The 17005-nt window shown below is 43.7% G+C and overlaps 1 protein-coding gene across 11 annotated transcripts in view; it reads right to left on the reverse strand.

The window, feature by feature from the left end:
* Positions 1-17005, reverse strand: part of LOC110496850 (uncharacterized) — a 107242-nt gene that overhangs the window by 57580 nt on the left and 32657 nt on the right. For all 11 annotated transcript variants that reach the window (XM_090208990.1, XM_036953217.2, XM_036953222.2 and 8 more), the window contains 15 exons: positions 16696-16895; positions 16361-16454; positions 16226-16243; positions 16039-16104; positions 15780-15919; positions 15502-15621; positions 15356-15413; positions 14942-14980; positions 14788-14850; positions 12729-12877; positions 12520-12633; positions 12332-12380; positions 12174-12254; positions 10933-12063; positions 10672-10749 (listed from right to left, as the gene is read on the reverse strand). In XM_090208990.1, the coding sequence (XP_090065116.1) occupies positions 10672-10749; positions 10933-12063; positions 12174-12254; positions 12332-12380; positions 12520-12633; positions 12729-12877; positions 14788-14850; positions 14942-14980; positions 15356-15413; positions 15502-15621; positions 15780-15919; positions 16039-16104; positions 16226-16243; positions 16361-16454; positions 16696-16895 (2400 nt within the window). The remainder of the gene's footprint in view (positions 1-10671; positions 10750-10932; positions 12064-12173; positions 12255-12331; positions 12381-12519; positions 12634-12728; positions 12878-14787; positions 14851-14941; positions 14981-15355; positions 15414-15501; positions 15622-15779; positions 15920-16038; positions 16105-16225; positions 16244-16360; positions 16455-16695; positions 16896-17005) is intronic.

The raw sequence follows: 17005 nt of genomic DNA on the forward strand, positions 1-17005 counted from the left end.
ATTTCTAACTTTTATTGACTCTGTAACATGGCGTTTATCTGTATTGCTTGTTTTGGTGTCAGAGCGCTGTACTCAGATTATTCCATGGTGTGCTTTTTCCGTAAAGCCTTTTTGAAATCTGACACAGCGGTTGCATTAAGGAGAAGTATATCTTTAATTCCATGCATAACAGTTGTATTTTCATCAACATTTATGATGAGTATTTCTGTAAATTGACGTAGCTCTCTGCACTTTCACCAGATGTTTTGGAGAAAAAACATAACGCGCCAATGTAAACAGAGATTTTTGGATATAAATATGAACTTTATCGAACAAAACATACATGTATTGTGTAACATGAAGTCCTATGAGTGCCATCTGATGAAGATCAAAGGTTAGTGTTTAATTTTCTCTCCATTTCTGCTTTTTGTGACTTTTTGTGACTGGAAAAATGGCAGTGTTTTTTGTGACTAGGTACTGACCTAACATAATCGCATGGTATGCTTTTGTCGTAAAGCCTTTTTGAAATCGGACACTGGGGTGGGATTAACAACAAGATTTATCTTTAAAATTGTGTATAATACATGTATGTTTGAGGAATTATAATTATGTTAGAATTTGGCACCCTGCACTTTCACTGGATGTAGGTCAGGTGGGACGTTAGTATCCCACGTACCCTAGAGAGGTTAACAATGATAGCGCCTTGAATCTCTCAATTAATTAGAGACAATTACATCTAATTTAATCAGAGCCTATCAAAAATGTTGGCTCTTAGATGGCAATTACTTCACTCTCTTCCAATTTACCTGCGGATACAGTTACTATTCAAAGTGATAAAGTTAGAATTAAAATCGACAGCGATAATGAATGGTACTAGCGAAGGAGCAATTGAGGCCTGGACAAATACACTTGACTTTGTAAAGAAACAATCTCATTGAAAGCCCAACTCATACCAATAAACAACCTATAAAGCCCAACACATACATACAAATCATATACAGTGCCTTCAGAAAGTATTCACACGCCTTGACTTTGTCCACATTGTAGTGTTACAGCCTGAAATTAAAATGTGTTAAATTGAGATGTTTTTGTCACTGGCCTACACACAATAATACCCCATAATGTCCAAGTGGAATTATGTTTTGGGAAAAAATTCTAATTAATAAAAAACTGAAAAGCTGAAATGTACTGAGTCAAGAATTATTCAACCTCTTTGTTAAGTCTAAATAAACAAGTCACAGTTGTTAATCAAGTTACACGGACTCACTGTGTGCAATAGTGTTTAACATGATTTTGTACACAAACATGATCTCTGTACCCCACACAATTATCTATCTGTAAGGTCCCGCAGTTGAGCAGTGAATTTCGAACACAATCACAAAGACCAGGGATGTTTTCCAATGGATGCCAGGAGAATGCTACCTGCCCTAAAACATAGTGACAACTGTAAAGTTTGGTGGAGGAGGAATAATGGGTCGGGTAGGCCCCTTAGTGCCAGTGAAGGGAAATCTAAACACTACAGCATAAAATGACATTCTAGACGATTCTGTGCTTCCAACTTTGTGGCAACAGTTTGAGGAAGGCCCTTTCCTGTTTCAGCATGGCAATGCCCCCCAATGCACAAGTCGAGGTTCATACATAAATAGTTTGTCGAGAACGGTGTGGAAGAACTTGACTGGCCTGCACAGAGCGCTGACCACAACCCCATCGAACACATTTGGGATGAATTGGAACGCTGACCACGAGCCAAGCCTAAATGGGTGGTGGTTGGACAGAGACATTTTGGATGGGGTTGGGGGAATGGGATGGGAGGTTGTGGGTGGAGGTTCACTCACTTTCATTTATTTTCCTTTACTTACTACATTTTACATAATTTTTTTACTCTGTAATATGATCACAATGATCAATACTTTGTATTCATGTACCTTTTCTGTTTGTTACTTTTGAGCGGCAGCCCACAGGTGAATATAAACTAAATCTGAAATTATATTATTTTCTATATTGTACCTGTAATCCACCACAATATATATTTTCAAGATCCCCCCCAAAAAGTGATCACAAAACCCCCCACGCCATGTCAAGATTATCTCTGCCCTAGACTAGGAGTATCTCTATACACTCAGAACATTTGTGCAGTTTTCATACAGGTTAATATAAAAACATTCATCCACACAATATCAATTGCATACATCACATTCACACACTACAATGCTTTTGACCTAACAACGTTCTGTATTTGATTGCCTTGTTAGATTACAGATATGATACACAGATATGATCCCAATAACGCTATGCCAATAAATTATCTAAAAGAGAGAAGACACAGGTTGCATCAGGCAGTCAAACTAAGGTGATCCCTGGTTATGGTGTGTAACTCTGCATGTTGACATCATCCTTCCCATCTTCTCATCTCTGTTTTCTTACGTTTCGCTCTTCTTTCGTCAGGACTCTTCATCTGCTCAGGTCGGAAGAGGACTTCATGTGAGTAGCTCCTTCACTGATGTCAACATTATCACTGCTTCTTCTACCCATTTCAGCAGGATATTCCTCTAGTCTGCTGTAGCCTCGGAAACCCAGGCTCCTAACAGTCTGTTAGGGGAAGTGACGCCTCAGATAAAATAGTCTACAAGGTGGCGTTTGTTAAAGTCTAGATGGAAACTAGTGAAGGGTTCAGCCTATTAACATGAGAAGGGTCACAGCTGAGGTTAAGAAAAGGGAAGACTAAAACAAAGATAAGTTCAATTAGATAGTTGAAAAATGTATCAAAACTGTCAGGATAGCCAAACTGAAGAGGGAATTTTGGCTTTCCTTTGACCCGTGGTCATATTTTGCACAGGCTTACACAAAACAGGCTTACAAAAACACGCATGCACGACTCCAACACCATCATTAAGTTTGCAGACGACACAACAGTGGTAGGCTTGATCACCGACAACAATGACACAGCCTACAGGGAGGGGTCAGAGACATGGCCGGGTGTTGCCAGAATAACAGCCTATCCCTCAACATAACCAAGACTAAGGAGATGATTGTGGACTACAAGAAAAGGAGGACCGAGTACGCCCCAAATCTCATCGACGGGGCTGTAGTGGAGCAGGTTGAGAGCTTCAAGTTCCTTGGTGTCCACATCAACAACAAACTAGAATGGTCCAAACACACCAAGACAGTCGTGACGAGGGCACGACAAAGCCTATTCCCCCTCAGGAAACTAAAAAGATTTGGCATGGGTCCAGAGATCCTCAAAAAGGTTCTACAGCTGCAACATCGAGAGCATGGTTGCATCACTGCCTGGTACGGTTGCATCACTGCCTGGTACGGCAATTGCTCGGCCTCTGACCGCAAGGCACTAGAGGGTAGTGCGTACGGCCCAGTACATCACTGGGGCTAAGCTGCCTGCAATCCAGGACCTCTACACCAGGCGGTGTCAGAGGAAGGCCCAAAAACTTGTCAAAGACCCCAGCCACCCCAGTCAGACTTCTCTCTACTACCGCATGGCAGGCGGTACTGGAGTGCCAAGTCTAGGACAAAAAGGTTTCTCAACAGTTTTTACCCCCAAGCCATGAGACTCCTGAACAGGTAATCAAATGGCTACCCGGACTATTTGCATTGTGTGTGTGTGTCCCCCCCCCCCCCCCAACCCTCCTTTTTACACTGCTGCTACTCTCTGTTTATCATATATGCAGTCACTTTAACTATACATTCATGTACATACTACCTCAATCAGCCTGACTAACCGGTGTCTGTATGTAGCCTCGCTACTGTATATAGCCTGTCTTTTTACTGTTGTTTTATTTCTCTACCTACCCATTGTTCACCGATAACCTTTTTTGAACTATTGGTTAGAGCCTGTAAGTAAGCATTTCACGGTAAGGTCTACACCCGTTGTATTCGGCGCACGTGACAAATAACATTTGATTTGATATAGTGCATACCCACCGTTCTGTGCATAATAACTTGTCAGCGCTAGCTATATCAACCAATCAAGTAACAATCTGGTATGGTAGCCGAGGGAGGATCTCTTAGGGAACTACCCCGTTTTAAAAGTATAAAAAGGCCAGGGACCTCCTGGCTACTCCAACCTCGGCCAAGATGGCGTAGCATTGAAGAGGTGTTTTTCTTCGTCCTCTCGTGTACTTTTGTATTTTTTGTCATTTTTGTATACATTTCAATTTTATTTTCAATCCCTTTTCCATTTTTTATTTGATTATACCTTCCGGTAACCTGCCTCACCCAATGTGATACGGAATCGCTATTATTTTTTTATTTTATAACACATTCAAGAACCACCAGAAGCTAACCAGCTAATTAGCTACACGCTATTTGGTCATTGTTAGCCACTGCTAGCGGTTTTTATCTTCTGCACAGATACCAGCCCTGTTTTTAGCCTGGATAATACTCGCCAGTCTACCAGTATCGGACTGTTTCTCCACTACAACGCCAGATTCCTGCCGTGATCCCTGGACCACTACTTCTGATCTTCACAGCTAGCTAGCACCCACCGTGGCACCTAGTACCGAAGCTATCCCTGAGGCCCACCTCCCGGCCTACTCAGCTGTTCACCCGGACCCCAATCATACACGGCTAGAGCCCAACACTCCACCGGATCCTTGCTGTAAGCTCTGGACCTTGGCACCGGATCACCGCTGCTACAGAGTGGCTAATGCCCTGCCAAGAAGCTAGCACCAGTTAGCCGTGAGCCAGGCGCACCTCCCGGCTAGCAAACTAATTCTTCAATACTTGTTTCGCCATCTGGCTTGGATCCTGTCGACACGGCGCCCCGCCGCACCACCACGACGACTGGTCTGCCGACGAATACTCCAACCACTGTGCCTTCAACCGTCCTCCGTCGGAGCAGATACTCCTACTAGCCCCGGGCTACTAACTTTAAACGCTGTGTCGCCCGCGTGCTAGCATAGAGGCGGCTTCCCTGTTCCATCTACTGCTGCCCCCTGGACACTATGATCACTTGGCTACATAGCTGATGCCTGCTGGACGGTCCATTAATCACGGTACTCCATTCTGTTTATTTAATTTGTATTATTTAAAAAAAAAAAAAAATTAAATCGGCCCCAGCCGCGAACTCAGGCTCTGTGTGTAGTTAATCCGACCCTCTCTGCCCAGTCATCACCATTTTACCTGCTGTTGTTGTGTTAGCTGATTAGCTGTTGTTGTCTCACCTGTTGTTTTAGCTAGCTCTCCCAATCAACACCTGCGATTACTTTATGCCTCGCTGTAGGCCTCTCTCAAATGTCAATATGCCTTGTATACTGTTGTTCAGGTTAGTTATCATTGTTTTAGTTTACAATGGAGCCCCTAGTTCCACTCTTCATACCTCTGATACCTCCTTTGTCCCACCTCCCACACTTGCGGTGACCTCACCCATTATAACCAGCATGTCCAGAGATACAACCGCTCTTATCATCACCCGGTGCCTGAGCTTACCCCCGCTGTACCCGCACCCCACCGTACCCGTCTGCACATTATGCCTTGAATCTTTTCTACCATGCCCAGAAATCTGCTCCTTTTATTCTTTGTCCCCAACGCTCTAGGCGACCAGTTTTGAAAACCTTTAGCCGCACCCTCATCCTACTCCTCCTCTGTTCCTCGGGTGATGTGGAGGTAAACCCAGGCCCTGCATGTCCTCAGGCACTCTCATTTGTTGACTTCTGTGATCGAAAAAGCCTTGGTTTCATGCATGTCAACATCAGAAGCCTCTGCCACACTCTGCCAACTCTGATGTCCTTGCCGTGTCTGAGTTCTGGCTTAGGAAGGCCACCAAAAATTCTGAGATTTCCATACCCAACTATAACATTTTCCATCAAGATAGAACTGCCAAAGGGGGAGCAGTTAGCCTGCAAAGTAATGTCATACTTTCCAGGTCCATACCCAAACAGTTCGAACTTCTAATTTTAAAAATGAATCTCTCCAGAAATAAGTCTCTCACTGTTGCCGTATGCTACCGACCCCCCTCAGCTCCCAGCTGTGCCCTGAACACCATTTGTGAATTGATCACCCCCCATCTAGCTTCAGAGTTTGTTCTGTTAGGTGACCTAAACTGGGATATGCCTATTAACACCCCGGCAGTCCTACAATCTAAGCTAGATGCCCTCAATCTCACACAAATCGTCAATGAACCCACCAGGTACAACCCTAAATCCGTAAACATGGGCACCCTCATAGACATTATCCTGACCAACTTGTCCTCAAAAATAAACCTCCTCTGTCTTCAATCAGGATCTCAGCGATCACTGCCTCATTGCCTGTATCCGCTACGGGTCTGCGGTCAAACGACCACACCTCATCACTGTCAAACGCTCCCTAAAATACTTCTGCGAGCAGGCCTTTCTAATTGACCTGGCCCGGGTATCCTGGAAGGATATTGACCTCATCCCATCAGTTGAGGATGCCTGGTCATTCTTTAAAAGTAACTTCCTCACCATCTTAGATAAGCATGCCCCGTTCAAAAAAATGCAGAACTAAGAACCGATATAGCCCTTGGTTCACTCCAGACCTGACTGCCCTCGACCAGCACATAAACATCCTGTGGCAGACTGCAATAGCATCGAATAGTCCCCGCGATATGCAACTGTTCAGGGAAGTCAGGAACCAATACACACAGTCAGCAAAGGCTAGCTTTTTCAAGCAGAAATTTGCATCCTGTAGCTCTAACTCCAAAAAGTTCTGGGACACTGTAAAGTCCATGGAGAACAAGAGCACCTCCTCCCAGCTGCCCACTGCACTGAGGCTAGGTAACACGGTCACCACCGATAAATCCATGATAATCGAAAACTTCAACAAGCATTTCTCAACGGCTGGCCATGCCTTCCTCCTGGCTACTCCAACCTCGGCGAACAGCTCCTCCCCGCCCGCAGCTACTCGCCCAAGCCTCCCCAGCTTCTCCTTTACCCAAATCCAGATAGCAGATGTTCTGAAAGAGCTGCAAAACCTGGACCCATACATATCAGCTGGGCTTGACAATCTGGACCCTCTATCCGCCGCCATTGTCGCAACCCCTATTACCAGCCTGTTCAACCTCTCTTTCATATCGTCTGAGATCCCTAAGGATTGGAAAGCTGCCGCGGTCATCCCCCCCTTCAAAGGGGGAGACACCCTGGACCCAAACTGTTACAGACCTATATCCATCCTGCCCTGTCTAAGGTCTTCGAAAGCCAAGTTAATAAACAAATCACTGACCATCTCAAATCCCACCGCACCTTCTCCTCTGTGAAATCCGGTTTCCGAGCTGGTCACGGGTGCACCTCAGCAACGCTCAAGGTACTAAACGATATCATAACCGCAATTGATAAAAGACCGTACTGTGCAGCAGTCTTCATCGACCTGGCCAAGGCTTTCGACTCTGTCAAGCACCATATTCTTATCGGCAGACTCAGTAGCCTCGGTTTTTCTAATGACTGCCTTGCCTGGTTCGCCAACTACTTTTCAGATAGAGTTCAGTGTGTCAAATCGGAGGGCATGTTGTCCGGTCCTCTGGCAGTCTCTATGGGGGTACCACAGGGTTCAATTCTCGGGCCGACTATTTTCTCAGTATATATCAATGATGTTGCTCTTGCTGCGGGCGATTCCCTGATCCACCTCTACGCAGACAACACCATTCTGTATACTTCTGGCCCTTCCTTGGACACTGTTTTAACTAACCTCCAGATGGCTTCAATGCCATAACATTCCTTCCGTGGCCTCCAACTGCTCTTAAACGCTAGTAAAACCAAATGCATGCTTTTCAACTGTTTGCTGCCCACACCCGCCTGCCTGACTAGCATCACCACCCTGGATGGTTCCGACTTAGAATATGTGGACATCTATAAATACCTAGGTGTCTGGCTAGACTGTAAACTCTCCTTCCAGACTCATATTAAACATCCCCAATCCAAAATCCAATCTAGAATCGGCTTTCTATTTCGCAACAAAGCCTCCTTCACTCACGCCGCCAAACTTACCCTAGTAAAACTGACTATCCTACAGATCCACGACTTCGGCGATGTAATCTATAAAATAGCTTCCAATACTCTACTCAGAAAACTAGATGCAGTTTATCATAGTGCCATTCGTTTTGTTACTAAAACACCTTATACCACCCACCACAGCGACCTGTATGCTCTAGTTGGCTGGCCCTCGCTACATATTCGTCGCCAGACCCACTGTCTCCAAGTCATCTATAAGCCCATGCTAGATAAAACTCTGCCTTATCTCAGTTCACTGGTCACGATAACAACACCCACCCGTAACACTCGCTCCAGCAGGTATATCTCACGGATCATCCCCAAAGCCAACACCTCATTCGGCCACCTTTCCTTCCAGTTTTCTGCTGCATGTGACTGGAACGAATTGCAAAAATCGCTAAAGTTAGTCTTTTATTTCCCTCACCAACTTTAAACATCTGCTATCTGAGCAGCTAGCCGAGCGCTGCAGCTGTACATAGTCCATCGGTAAATAGCCCACCCAATTTACCTACCTCATCCCCATACGGTTTCTATTGGTTTACTTTTCTGCTCTTTTGCACACCTGTATCTCTACCTGCACATGATCATCTGATCATTTATCACTCCAGTGTTAATCTGCCAAATTGTAATTATACGCTCCTATGGCCTATTTATTGCCTACCTCCTCATGCCTTTTGCACACAATGTATATAGACTTTGTTTTCTACAGTGTTAGTGACTTGTTTAATGTTTACTCCATGTGTAACTCTGTTGTTGTCTGTTCACACTGCTATACTTTATCTTGGCCAGGTCACAGTTGCAAATGAGAACTATTCTCAACTAGCCTACCTGGTTGAATAAAGGTTACATTAAAAAAATGCTGAAGTATGCTTTACTGATTAAGAGCTGCTGAATAAAATTGTCATCCTAAAGGTCTGAGTATTCTTTGAGTCTGCCTGCCCTTCACTAGTGATGTGCTGCCACTATCAAACCAATCAACTATTTTGCATGTTTTTTTTAAAATTATTATTATTATTATTATTATTTTATTTTTTAAATGTGACTTGCATAAGATACAAAAATAATGCTTCATAATAGGGCTGCACGATTAATCAAATTCTCCTCAAAATTGTGATACTGACATCTGCAATATCCAAATCACAAAAGTCTGCAAATCTGCAATATTTTGAAACTCCACTTTATATAATTGAATTCATTTGCTCCTTGAGTTGTCCTCCTCGGCACACTGCTTCCCACAAACAAGCACCGCCCCGTCACTCAAGGAGCGCAAACGTGCAGTTCCAAGTTCGCTCTGCATGGTCATTGCATTGTCAATGCAACAGATGTTGGTGACAATGCTGCTTTCCACTTTGCTTCTTATTATAAATCCACATACACTATAATTACACTATTAGGCTAGTTTGTGCATCTTACCCTCTGCAAATATCTAGTTAGTCAGCATTTTATTTGCAAGTTATGGCACAAAAATAGTCGCTAATGGTAATTGCTAGTTAGCCAAATACACTGAGCCAGAGGAAACATAGCTAAGCTAGCTAATACAGTCTGATTCCACTGGTGCTGTAGGCCTAGATCAGCATGTTGTTTGTGCAACAGTATGCATGTTTTTCATCAGAGAGAAATAGGCTAAACATGAATATGTTACATGAGTCAGAGACAGTTGAGAACAATGTAACATCAATTGGAGTCTAATTACGGTCCCCTGGGAAATACTGACTAACCGTTTGGCTCCTCCCCTGTCACAATAACTCCTCCCTGGCTTTTAAAAAATGTGTTTTCATGCCAAACACAGTATTCAAAGTGCCCACTGCATTCCAACCAAAGAATTTGAATAATAATTATATTCCCATGATTCCAAAAGTTCACCCAAGTGTTTTGACCTATATCACAAGTAAAATTGCAAATCACAATATTTGGTTAAAAAAAAAAAATCTATTAGATTTGCCCAAATCGTACAAGAAACAATCAAGGAAATATAATTTCTACTCAGAGCCAATAAAATATGAGTGCTGAATGCCACCGCCTCTGTGAACGTTCAAACTTTGCCAGACTTCCATTAGTCGAGTGAACGAGACAGGATTTTGGGAAGACTTGCCACGTCAGACTAAAGGCTTAAATGCTTCTCATCCGAACCAGGTCGGAACAGTTTGTGCACATATTACGACATTTTGTGACGTAGTCGGTTAGCCGTAAGGATTCTTCAATTAAAGTGTTTGTTCATGAAAACTTTTCACTTGATAGATACTACACCAAACATCTTAGTTAGATGTAAAATTCGCACGACTAAGATCATCGGACCTTCACATATCCGCAAACTCCATCCCATTCACAATAGTAAACAGGCAGTGTCTTCGCGCCTACACTAAGTGTGTTATTCAAACTTGAGATCACCACACATTTTAACACAAGTCTCCATTGACCTCATTCTCAAACCTATTTATTTATTTATTTTAAATCTCAGATAGCTCTATCAGTGACAATGAGCTCCAAACCCAGGTTGATCTGCTAACTGATTGGTGTGGGTGAGAGGCTAGGACCTCCACCAGATAATTTGCTCTCTGGCTAGTTCACCACAACACTCAGTCTGATAGTGTGTCATTGCTCATTATCTCTTAGTTGGATAGGACTGACTTGGATTTTGCTCATCTCAATCAGCCCTGCTAGGTCAAATAATAGAGCTGTTCAGCTCAACAATAATGTGTCAGAATACATTAAAACACAATGCAGAGATACTGACCAATCACAGCTCCTCGGTTCTGCCTCTTCAGGAAATCCCACAGATTAGTGGTTGGAGGGGAGATGGGGGGAGGAGTCACTAGAAGATAAAGAGAGTCAACAATGCTGACTATGCCACTTACCTCGCACTCATTGCGAGTATGCACAAACACACACAGCTAATTGTAACAGCGAACAAGGATCCAAATAAACACTCAAAACTAACAACTACGCCACACACACACACACACACACACACCACAAACTCAAAACATGAACACACCTTTAGTTTTTTCTTTCACAGTCTGAGTATTGGTCTTCTTTTCTGGTGTTTTACAAGTCTCTGGCTTTTTTTTGGTTTCTCTATTGCTGGCTCTACTGGCCACTATACTAACAGCTCTACAGGTCTCTCTCTCCATGTCTGTGCTAGTCTCTCTCTCAGTCTCCTTAACAGTCTCTGTACTGGTCAATTTCCCAGTGTCTTTGCTGGTCTCATGGACTGTCACGTTTCTAGTCTTACTCCCTAACTTTTTGACAGTCTCTGTACTGGTCTCTTTTTTGCCAGTCTCCATCTCCTTGATTATCTTTTCCGCCTCCTTATCTTTCCCTCTGCTCCTGCTGTCCTTTCTGGTCTCTTGACTAGCTTTTGTTATTGTCTCTCTGCCAGTCTCTTTACTGGTCTTTCTGCCAGTCTCTTTACTGGTCTCTCTGCCAGTCTCTTTACTGGTCTCTCTGCCAGTCTCTTTACTGGTCTCTCTGCCAGTCTCTTTACTGGTCTCTCTGCCAGTCTCTTTACTGGTCTCTCTGCCAGTCTCTTTACTGGTCTCTCTGCCAGTCTCTTTACTGGTCTCTCTGCCAGTCTCTTTACTGGTCTCTCTGCCAGTGTCTTTACTGGTCCCTCTGCCAGTGTCTTTACTGGTCCCTCTGCCAGTGTCTTTACTGGTCTCTCTGCCAGTGTCTTTACCGGTCTCTCTGCCAGTGTCTTTACCGGTCTCTCTGCCAGTGTCTTTACCGGTCTCTCTGCCAGTGTCTTTACCGGTCTCTCTGCCAGTGTCTTTACCGGTCTCTCTGCCAGTGTCTTTACCGGTCTCTCTGCCAGTGTCTTTACCGGTCTCTCTGCCAGTGTCTTTACCGGTCTCTCTGCCAGTGTCTTTACCGGTCTCTCTGCCAGTGTCTTTACTGGTCTCTCTGCCAGTGTTTGTACTGGGGTCACTGCAGGTTTCTTTGCCAATGCGTTTGTCCACTTCCACCCCAGTCTCCTGGGTCATTTGAATGGTTTCTGGGGTGGCCTCTCTGTCCATCTCGGTCTCATTGTCTTTGTCATTCTCTTTCCTGGTCTGTTTCTCCTCTCCTACAGATGTAGGGGCAGGTTCTGGGGTAGTCTGGCTCTGGTCTCTGATCGAACTGGAGGGAACTAAGAAACAGCAACATCATCGCCACCTTCATCACTATCCCCAATGTTAAATGTCTAGTTGATGTGTTACCCTCTCCCTCCCTTCCACCTCTCCCTCCCCTCTAACTCACCCAGTTTCTTGCCAGGTGGTAGCAGGGGCATCAGGTCTCCCATGTTCTCCCTCTTCTTGATCGCCTTCAAGATCACTAAGGCTACAGAATACAGAGTTAATCACTCACACAAACAAAGGTGACCAAACAAATGTACGTACACACACACACACACACACCTTTCTCATAGATGACTGACTCCCCGATGTAGCGTTGCAACATCATGAACTTATAAGGGATAGAGGGAGAAGGAGAGAGCGAGGGATGAGGACAATGCATCACTACAGGGTATAACTGTGTTTTTTTTGTGTTAGTTTAGGGGTGTTTAACCTGGACACGTCTGGTGGAGTGTGTGTGTGTGCGATACCTGTAGACACCCCATGGCATGTATTTTCTCAGCCTGTTGTGCCAGGTCCAGCAGTATTTCGCTCCTCTTATCAGACTCCTCTACCTCTTTCACAGAGCCTGGATGGGCACGCTCCTACACACACACAGACTTGTATAAGAGGGCTATAATAGGCTTTTTTGTTGTTGTGTTGGAGCAACAAATTGGTAAATCTTTGTGTGTATATTTACCAGGAACGTGGTGACATGTTCATAGCTGTGTATGTGAGCGATGCTGAGTCCGTCTGACAACTTCCTCTCACACAACAAACACAGGAAGCCCCAGCCTGGAGACGAGGCCCCGGCCCTAGTAACACTGTACTGAACCAGGAACTGCAGACCTGAGAGAAAAAAAGAAAAATAGAGTTATTGACCTGAACACAGAGGTGAGGGGTAATTCTGATGGGAACTACTTTTCTAGGTCTAACTGTGTATCTCGAACACGGGTAAAACATGCTTCCCCTTTGTTTTATGCTTAAATAGAGGGTATGTCATGGTCTTGTTAACTTCTTTTGGATAGGGGGTGGTATTTTGACGTCCGGATGAAAAGCGTGCCCAAATGAAACTGCCTGCTACTCAGGCCCAGAAGCTAGGATATGCATATAATTGGTAGATTTGGATAGAAAACATTCTAATTTCTAAAACTTTTAAAATAATGTCTGTGAGTATAACAGAACTGAAATGGCAAGCGAAACCCTGAGGACAAACCTCCCCCCCCTCAAAAAAAATCATCCTACCACTGATTTCAATGGCTGGCACTTTTATAATAGGGCGAAATCGTGCCAGATTGTTGACATCTAGTGGAAGTCCTAGGAATTGCAGTCTTTAGAGTTTCAGGCTGGTTTTTGGAAAAATTAGCCAGAAATTGTAGTTTTTCTAGGTGGCATTTTGGCTGTAGTGTTTCCAAGCGCGTGAATGAGAGTGCGTTCTTTGGTATTTTTCTCCGGTAAAGACAATAACGATTGTCCGTCTCAAATTTGATCGTTTATTTACGTATTAGGGTACCTATTGTTTGATTTATAAACGTTGATTGACTTGTTTTTTATAAGTTTATTGTTAACGTTTGGGATTAATTTTGTATGCATTTTGGAGGGAAACCGAGTGGATTATTGACTGAAGTGTGCCAGCTAAACTGAGTTTTTATGGATATAAAGGACTTTATCGAACAAAAGGACTATTTGTAATGTAACTGGGACGTTTTGGAGTGCCAACAGAAGATGGTCTTCAAAGGTAAAGCATATATTATATCGCTATTTCTGACTTTCGTGTCGCAACTCCCTGGTTGAAAATGATTTGTTATGCATTTGTGTGCTGGGCGGTGTCCTCAGATAATCGCATGGTTGGCTTTCGCTGTAAAGCCTTTTTGAAATCTGACACTGCGGCTGGATTAACAACAAGTTAAACGCTAGCGTCCCACTCATCCGCAAGAAGTTAAGCCATTAAGTAATTAAATAATAAATATGGTTTAAGACTTGTGATTAGAACATCTCTTCCAATGGACAACTGGTTTCCATAATGTATTTACTATCTTTTTGGAACAGGATTTATTATGAACACTTGTTTGTATTCCATAGGTTTAGGACAAAAGAGACTCCCCTTTAACGTATAAAAGGGTGTTTGAGATGTCGAAGTTATATGTGTCTTGAATAGTGTTTGTCGATACCGAGAACAAAACGACAAACACTTGAATCCAATTCAAGATTTTCTTAACGACCAGCCAGGAAGAGTAGTATAGAAGTAGCATACAAACAGAGTCTCCTCCACCTCAATCTATGGAATCCATGCAATTAATACTAATATATCTAAGGGACAGAGCACCATATAAAAGGTAAGGAAACTAAATGCATGTGTAAACCACATATTCCCTTGGACGCAGGATGTTCTAACACTGAAGTCATTCAGAGGACAGAATGTACTGTGCAGTATGTGAGTGGTCCAAGAGGATTCAGAGGCCTCATTGTTACATACATCAGTAACACAAAAAGGATACAGAGGCACAGATGGTAAAACAGATATTTCCACAAAGCTATAGTGGTTAATACCCATCAGAGGGTAAGGTAAGAACCTCCACAACAAGCACTTACTGTTTGTATAGCATTTGTGCTTCTGTATGTCCACTTCCCATATGTCCACTTTGTCTAATTTCTGTATGCCTGCTTTCTGTGTCTGCTTCCACTTCCACCTCCATTTTACAATGTTTTTACTTAGTTTAAACCCTTTCGATTCGGTTTTCATTTTGGTCTGCACTCACCCAGCATAGGAATCCTCCGGTCTTTGTTTTTCAGATGGGCGGAAAACGTCAGCGGCCTGTCAACTATAGGATAACACACAGAGAAAAACATTCTTAGAGCGCTGATTGCTCCTCTAATGACACCAGAGAAACTTTATGATGAACGTCTACTAACCTTTTAGATAACGATGGAAGTTCTTGAGTTTCTTCATGGCTTGAGGATGAGAGTGAGCGAGCGCAAGAGAGAACAGACAGAGGACATGAATGCAGGGGGTGCTAGACCTTCGGCAGTTGATGATCCAACCTACCTACGGAGGAAGAGACTGCGAGGTGCCCAATGAAGAGCGTCGGTCCTGTCTATCCGACTGACACTTCTCCCTCCCTGTACTGTCGACGCACCCTCCACTACAACTCTCAACTGCATCAACACTATCAGAATCAACATTATAAGCTGTGGAAGACCAGCGCCTAAGACTGAACCTGCCACAACCCTACATATGTTTTTAAAAGTGTCTTTGAGATTCCCTTTGTAATGAAATGCGCTATATAAAATACATCTATTATTATTTTTAGTGGGGAGATGTCTTACCAGAGGAGTAGGAGGACATCTTAATGCTGTGGAAAACACTGTCAGGAATATCAAACACCTGGAGGAGAGAGGGCAAGAAATGGAATGAGACCATAAACCTTCACATCTCCAGAGCAACTTCCCCTTCTCCCCCCATCCTTTCCTACCTTCAGTACATTGTCTCTCTCTCCTCGGACTCTCTCCTCCTCCCAGGCCAAAGTCTTCAGGACCTCCAGGCCCATCTCTGTCCCCCACCCGAATGGCAGACACTGCGGACTCTGGTACATCTGATACAGAGAGATAGGGCACCCACTTTCAACTAACTACAATGTATACACAGACTTTATAAAGCATTCATAATGCTTCATAAGCACAACATAGATGTTTGAAAAATCATTTAGAAGCAGCCATAAAGGGTGATATAAAAAGCAACACACACACTGACCAGGGTGCGTCGAAGGTGGAGTGTGGAGGTGAGGTGAGTCATGACGAGATTGGCAGGGATTATCTCCTGACAGGTGTGACACAGGTAGAAGGGCGTTTTCCAACACTCAGTACTCAAACACATCACCAACAGATAGACACCTGGGAAATGGAGTCCGACAGAGTACAGTATGTATGGTAGCGCAACTAGGACAAAACAGAGCATAATAATATTTAATATTAACGTCTGATATTTTTCTGAAAAGAGGACACCCCTTTACCAATAATTGGTTCAGTTCTTTCTGAGTTCCGGATGTACTCATACAAGGTAAAGGATGGGATGCAGGCTATACCAACGGCAGAGAGAAGGGAAGGAAGAATGTTGTCAGTGATCTTGATGGCAAATAGAACTGGACAATGAGATGAACGTATTAAACATATACATTTCATTGGAGTCAGAAAACTCACCTTTACTGTCCTCGTCCCCTGAGAAAGAAAAACAAATAGTTAGTTCATCTAGTTTATAAACAATGTAACTCTCAAAAGATGGGGAAACGATGCAGTAGTTGATTTTTTATGGTTGGTGGTCAACATCACTAGTACCTGGTTCAAAGATAACTCCTAGCATCTCCTTGTGTTTCCAGTGACGCACATGTAACTTGTAGTGCGACACAGACTCACATACCACGTTGCAGTCCTGAAGTGGATACAGAGATGACAGGGATGCACACACACACAATTGATGAGCCTCCTGTTCCTCAGAGTGTGAGGGAGAGGGTTTAAGTATTTCCAGATGTAGATGTAAAGTAAACATGTTGAGCAGCCACCATGCCAACATTACAGAGAGGAGGCATGTCACCAGTCCTGGAGCAGGACCTTAACCCCAGGTAAATTAGAAATTGTGGCTACTGTGTGGTGTGAGGAACAGTATTCCTCACCTGACATTGCAGTCGACAGGTCCCTCTCTGGCTAGTAGCTTTGGTAACAACTGGAGCAGTACTTGCTGTAGCTACAGTCTCAACAGCTGTGGGTGTGACATAGGTCTTCTCCGGGCTTGACTTGGTCTCCATAGGAACAGCCTCAGCAACGTTAGTCATGGTAACATCTTTGGTAATCTTTGACCCTTCTGAGGAAGGAACTAAAGAAGATCCAGACAGAGAACATCAGAGAGTTACAGAGTCCCTGACTGGCACAACTCTAAACAGAGAAAGAAGGGGGTAACACTTGATTTGGATAGTCCTGATTGGC

This window comes from Oncorhynchus mykiss, chromosome 18, assembly GCF_057628025.1.
Source record: "Oncorhynchus mykiss isolate SJ-2025 chromosome 18, ASM5762802v1, whole genome shotgun sequence".
In the NCBI taxonomy this organism is placed as follows: Eukaryota; Metazoa; Chordata; class Actinopteri; order Salmoniformes; family Salmonidae; genus Oncorhynchus; species Oncorhynchus mykiss.